Source organism: Monoraphidium neglectum (assembly GCF_000611645.1).
Source record: "Monoraphidium neglectum strain SAG 48.87 unplaced genomic scaffold scaffold03374, whole genome shotgun sequence".
Lineage (NCBI taxonomy): Eukaryota > Viridiplantae > Chlorophyta > Chlorophyceae > Sphaeropleales > Selenastraceae > Monoraphidium > Monoraphidium neglectum.
Window position 1 is genome coordinate 1 of NW_014010255.1, and position 6,546 is coordinate 6,546.

General features: G+C 63.4%; 1 protein-coding gene across 1 annotated transcript; it reads left to right on the forward strand.

Annotated features, from left to right (window-relative positions):
• Window positions 1-3,082: 3,082 nt before the first annotated feature.
• Window positions 3,083-5,581, forward strand: MNEG_12682 (hypothetical protein; the record flags this gene model as incomplete). Its single annotated transcript, XM_014038846.1, has 3 exons — window positions 3,083-3,085; window positions 3,412-3,754; window positions 4,143-5,581. The coding sequence occupies 3 exons, from the start codon at window positions 3,083-3,085 to the stop codon at window positions 5,579-5,581; spliced, it is 1,785 nt and encodes a 594-aa protein (XP_013894300.1).
• Window positions 5,582-6,546: the final 965 nt, after the last annotated feature.

The window sequence follows — 6,546 nt, forward strand, 5'->3', positions numbered from 1 at the left end:
GGCGCGGCCGGGCTGCCGGGCGCGCTCGGCGGCTGCAGCGGCTGCTGCGGCTGCACCTGCTCCTCGCGCGTCGCCTGCTGCGCGGCCGAGCCGCCGCCGCTCTTGAGGTGGGGGTGGGAGTGTGGGTGGGGGTGGTGGTGTGGCCCCGAGTCGCCTTGGTCATGCGAGGGCAGGCGGCCGCGCAGCTCCTGGCAATCTTTGTTTGACTGCGGCGTGTCTTGCGCGCCGCACGACATTGGCGTGTCCGCCGCCGCGCTGCCGCTGCTGCTGCCGCCGCTGCTGCTGCTGCCGCGGCGCGCCGCCGGGGCAGGCGGAGGCACCGGCGAGCCGGCGCGGTCGCAGGCGGGTGCGGCGCCCGCGGCGCCGGCGAAGTGCTGCATGACGGCGTCCGACAGGTGTGCGGTCAGTTGGAGCCGGCCATAGAAAGTCTGGGAGACCAATTCCGGGTCTGAGGCCGCGCGCTGGGGCGGCGCCACGGGCGAGGGGGGCGGGGCCTGTTGCTGCTGGTGGGGCGGCGGCGCAGTCTGCAAGAACCCAAGCATGGTGCGGGTGTTTCAAGTGTGTGGGCTGGGGGTGCGCTGGCTTTGCCGTGCTGCGCTTTGGGGCGGGCAGGGGCTTAGCCGGCTGCGGTCGGGCTCTGCGTGAACAGGATGACGTTGTCTGGGGACCTGTGGACGCATTGGCAAGGGTGGGATTCAGTAAGACGGGGGTCGAGGCACGGGCATAGTGCTGGCGCCAGCAGAGCAGCCCATCACGCACGGCGCAAGCCGTCGCTGGCTGCGCACCGGGCCGGCATGCTGCGTGCACTTTTGTATTCTGTCTGCGATCACATTGCGCCATCGCTGGGCACCAGCGCTGCAAGCAGGCTCCCACCCGTGACCCCAGCCGCGTTCGACAAGGCGGGCCCCAAGCGCACCGTCTCACCTCTTTGAATCCTATCTATCTACCAGCTAAAAACGCTGTATAGACATTCCGCACGGCCTCACGACACTGCGTGAGCCGTGCCCGCGGTCCTCTGTTGCTGTTGCTGTCCCGAAGGGATGCAGAAGAGGTACTACACTATCATAATGACAAGGGATAGAAGGTATGACAACGTAGAAATGTGGTCTAAAGGGGAGAGAGCACGAGTGTGCAAGCGTGGTCGGCTGTTCGGCTGTCCGCTGTCGACTGCCAGCCGAACGCGCTTCAACTCCCATTTGATCCCTATATAGACCTTAAGATAATTCAGGAGAGAATTAAGATAGCAGTTAGCGCCGCGGAGCATATACACAGCTCAGGCCAGGTAGATCTATCGCTGCCTGAGTGGATTGCTGCTGTGTGATCTTGCGGACTGCGGACAGAGGGGCCGTAATAACAGCTGCAAATAAGCGGGTTTGTGTACGCATGCCTTTTTGATGCCTGATCACGTCCCTCGTTGCCGTTGGCCAGGAGACTGGGGTTACCTTTGGTTGCGGTCATGTGCATCAGTGAAGTTGGCGCCGCTCCACCCTTGAGTGTGGGCCTGCGCTTGGCTCCACAGGACGCCCAGGTTTCAACATCTCCCCGGCTTGCATTACGACCTTCCCTTTCCTTTCCTTTTTTCTAACCTTTTAACTTGGAAGCGCCTTCATCAGCACAACAACCACGCCTGCTACAGATCCTGTGCCCAGTCCCGGCAGCGGTTTCCAGGCTGCCTGGATCCTTGCCTGCACCATCCACCACCCAACACGCGTACGCGTGCCCAGGATCGTACAGGTCCCCACACACGCGTGCCAGCGAGCCATGCTGTGCCACGTACCAGCCGCGGCACGAGTGCACCTGCATGCCCGGCCGCTGCCCTCTTGCCGCATCAGGAGCACGCAGCCACCTTGCGCCACAATCGCCGCAGCTGCGAAGCTGGCTAATTGTGGGCTGCCGGTTGTGCACCCCCTGCGGCCAGCACCTGGTGAAGCTCAACTCACCGTGTTATGAAGGTGCTATCGCTGCTGTTTTTGTTTTTCATGCTGCTGCTGCTGCTGCTGCTGCTGCTGCTGCTGCTGCTGCTGCTGCTGCTGCTGCTGCTGCTGCTGCTGCTGCTGCTGCTGCTGCTGCTGCTGCTGCTGCTGCTCTGCTGTTGCTGCCGTTGATGCCGTTGATGCCGTTCAAGCTGCCGCCCCGCCTTGCTGCACCTGCACGGACACTAGTGTGTCTTATGTTGTCACCTCATGTATTAAGGATTGTAGTAGCCGCTCCGCAGCAAACATACTGTGCAGCAGGTCACAACATGGGCTACGGCAAAGATCCTGTGGGTAGCTTGAGGCAGCTGGTGGCGTCCAACGTAGCAAAAAGGATGCTAGTGTCCCCGAGAACGACCTTTACAAGGCATGCCTCCGTCTAGATAGAGGCGGCGATCACGGGGCACGTGACAATGACACCCCTCCTGTCCTTTGCATGGCTGGTCAGGCCACCGTGCTGTGCTGTTGCAAAGCACTAGTAGCTGGGTTGCGGTCACGGCTGAAGCAACTGAATCCGCACAAACCTCCACTGCAGCACAGACCTTTGTGCGGCGCTTCGCGGCCTGTGACAGGCCAACTCAAGCCGCCTCTTGCTGGGCCCATCTCGCGTGTCACGTGCTTCATCAAGATGGGTCAAAAACCGGTTTTATCACACACTCGTAGTCTACTGCTCGAAGGCCGTTCCGACTGCGCTGTGCCAGCTTCAGCCTGCTCGGGGAAAGTACTATCTTCCGCGACCCTCTTCGCGTCACGAGGACATTCATTCGCTGCATGGCGAAAGCGATCCAGTCTGCTTTTTGATTTCATTTATCATGCTGCGCATCCCCGAATTTGAGGCCGTCAGGCCCATTGAGAAGCAGCCCTGGTAAGCCTTTCTCCACAATGGAAGGCTATTTCAAGCCCTGAGATTGCTCTCCAAGCACTCACACGCTGCCGCATGCACCTGCAGGACCTGGTACAGGGGCCAAGGAGGTGGGCGCATCCACCAGTCTTTAAATGCAGACGCAACAGAGCGGACATGTGTGGTTTGGAACCGTCTACCGGGCACTGACCACATCCTCGCAATCAAGAGTCTATCTCCAGATGTCTTCAACGACAGTGCCGACGGCATGGTGAGCATGCCGCTGGTGCGGCTTCTGTGCGCCGCTGGTGCTGCGCGCGCTCATGCTGCAGGTGCAAAACTGGACGGAGGTGCTGCAAGACCGTGTGGGGGACGCTGCCTGCCGTTTGCCGCAACCGTAGGCAGCCCTTTCGCACCCCGCGAGCCGATCAGGTGCCTCCTTGTCGTGAGCGAACCAGCCACGTCCGTTGTGCCCCACTACCAGCAAGCAGCAGCTGCGCTGCCGCCACGCCCTCACCGTCCGCCCGCCTTCACCGACCCACATGTTCTGCGTTCGTACTCGGCCCTCCCGACCTGACCCCCGCCCCTCCCTCTCAGGCCGCTCTGGAGGCAGTAGTGGAGGTGCACCGCAGGATCTCTTCCCCTGCGCTGCCTGCCTTGCGCGACATGGCGCATGACGAGGAGACCGGCCAGGTGCACCTCGTGTTTGACTACGGCGGCGAGCCCATGACCAAGGCCATTGCTGACAGCTTGATGCAGTCCGAGGGCGCCCCCAGCACGTCTGATCTGGCGGCCCACACGACGGCGACGCTGCTCACGGCGCTGCGGCTGCTGCATGCGTCTGGCCGCTCGTACAACAAACTGAAGCCAGGACAGCTGTTGTGGGATGCATCGCGCGCGGCGAAGGACTTCCCTGTGAAGCTTGTTGACTTTGGAGCCGGTGAGACGTTGTGGGGGTGTTGTTAGTTGCTCACTCGCGCATGAGTGCTGGGGAAGGAACATGATAAGGCAAGAGGGATGAAGGGGGACCGGGCAGGGAAGGAGGCAGGGGAACATTGGGGAAGGGAGGCGTGGACCTGCTGCGTGTAAGGTTGTCTGTGCTTTTGGTATCATGAGCGGAAGAGCCTCAAGTTTACCGACAATGCTGATCCGTCGTAGGTGGTGCAGCAGGACTCGTCTGGTGCAGCGAGGCCAGTGGTCTTGGTGGCGTTTCAGCACTGCCCCGGCCAGGGTCCTGGTCACAACCACCCTCCCCACACCCGTGACTTGCCCCTGCGCGCGTCATCACCGCCCCCCCCTGCTCCGCATTGCCCGTGTCTGACTTGCAGCGACTAAGCTCGGCTCTGGCGAATTCCGGGGCTGCTGCTTCACCTTCGCTCCGCCCGAGACCCATGCCATCCTGGCCGGCGGCATTAGCCTCGACGACGTCACCAGCGCCGCCATCGGCATCCCCTCCACCTTCGGCCCCGCTTACGACGTCTGGGGCGCGGTACTCACCATCGCCACCATTGCGCTCGGCGACAACAACCCCTTCGAGGCGCCGCGGTGGGCCATCAACGAGCAACCAGACCCTTACGCCCGCATCCCAGGCTGCCCCTGGGAGCCCCAGGACGCCGCGACAGTGCTGCACAAGCCAACCATATACGAGGAGCAGCCCCTGTGGTACTGGCTGGATCGCGACCTGAAAACTTTTATCCGCCGCGGCCTTCACCCCAACCCTGAGGAGCGGCCGACCATTGAGCAGCTTATGGAGACTCAGTGGGGCCGCCGCTGCATGGCCATGGTGCGGCCGGACGGCGGTGGCGACGGCGAGGCCGGTGCTTGGGGGGATGACGAGGCGTTGCAGACTGTGCTGTCCTGCGAGCAGGCACCTGCATCTCTGCTGCTGGTGGTGCACAGTGAGCCGGAGGCTGAGGGGGGCGCCGCGGCGGCCAGCGCTGTCGCTGCCCCCGCCGCGGCCGCTGCGCCCGTCGTGGCCAAGGGGGCGCAGCAGCCTGGTACAAGGATGCAGAGTAGCAGCAACGACGCCCAGGCGCATGTGCCGCAGCTGCGTGAAGAAGGGCGTTTGCTGGAGGAGCCAGCTGAAGACGTCCGTGCTCTCGCAAGCGGTGGTGAGCCCGGCGGGGGCAGCAGCAGCGACGCCAGCATCCTGCTGCTGGCCGCCGAGCTGGCCGCCGCACAGCACGAGCGCGACCGCGCGAGGCAGCGCTTGGACGACGAGCGGCGCGAGAGCCAGGCGCGCCGGGAGCGCCTGGGCGAGATGATGGCCGAGATGGGGCTGCAGATCAGCGCCCTGGCGGAGCTGGTGGTCGGGCTGCAGGCGGCCCGCGCGGCGGCCGGCGGAATGCAGCCGCTGTCGCGCGTGCAAACAAGCGACGGGTGCAGCAGTGGCGAGGGGTGCAGTGTTGACACCCCGTCGTACGTCGCTGCCGACGCCGCGGGCCGGCCGTGTTTCAGCAGCGGCGGAAGCAGCCGGCTCAGCCTGGGGAGCAGCAGCTGTGACAGCTGCGCTTCAGATGCCGATGATGGCAATGGCGTGAGCAGCAGTGAGGGCGTCGGTGCACACGTGCTTAAGGACATGTGGAATGATATGACGGCGGCAGGCTGGGCCTTCGCGGGCTGGTTTGAGCGGGCCCTGGCGCTGCCTTCAAGCAAGAAGCAGAGCTGCACCGGTGCTGCCGCCGCGCTGGCTGCCGCCACTCCCGGAGGGCCAGCCTCCCGGTCGAGGCGGTTCCGTGGCAGGCGCTCGGTAATAGCGTTGGTCTGAGAGAGTACGCCCGAGCACAATGCACACACGCACCCTTTATGGTGTACGCACTTTGTGGCAGCTGAGCACTTGCCATGTGCTGTGTCTACCCGCTTCCTGGGCCTGACAGGCCTCGATGCCTGGGATCCCTCTGTTGTGAATGCAAGGGCCGGCGCTCTCTGCATCTCAACAGCCTTGCACTCCATGACCAGCAGAACCACAAGTGATGATGTAATCCTTTTTGCTGCTGATTGGGCTTCATAGCAGCCTTCCACGTTCTCAACCAGATGCAAGTGACTGGGCACCTGATCGGCCGGGTACCCAGCTCATAACAGCACAGGTGCCTGCCCAACTTCCTGGTGCCTGACAAGTGTTGCGCCGCAGCGGCAGCAGCTTTGTCGCCTCGCTTTCCCTCGGGCATTCAAGGGCCATGCATACCGCTTGCTGAAGCGTGCAGCGTGTCAAGTGTGCAGAGTCCCCCCCGCACCAGGCGATACCGTCAACATCACGCCGTTCTCTCGCCCCTTGCAGGGCGGCTGCATCGAGCCCGTGCACGAGCAGGCGGTTTCGCCACACCACCCAAGCTGCGGCTTTTGCAGAGCTGTTGCTCTGACTTTTTTTTGCGGCGTCCCCCCCCGGTCGACTTCACTTATTCCTCCCTGAAAAGCCAGGCGGGGGAGCGTGCGCCATAAGCCATCACACTGTCGAGCCTTTGTTTGTAAAGCACGCAACGCTGCAAACCAAAAATTGCACAGACAACCCCACACTGCCAGCCTGCTTGGTGCGCCGGGCGCCCTTGGCAGACGCAGGCACCACGCGCCTGTGCTGCGCTGTGGGGTGCGCCTAGCAGGCGTGCTGTGCAGCAAGCTGATGAGTCCAGCCTGGTGGGGTGGCCACCTAGTGAAGCCTACGTCGCGAGACTCGCACACACTGTCCAAAAACCACCCCCAGCAGTTGACCTCCCAGCCTACCCACCCTCCCCCGCC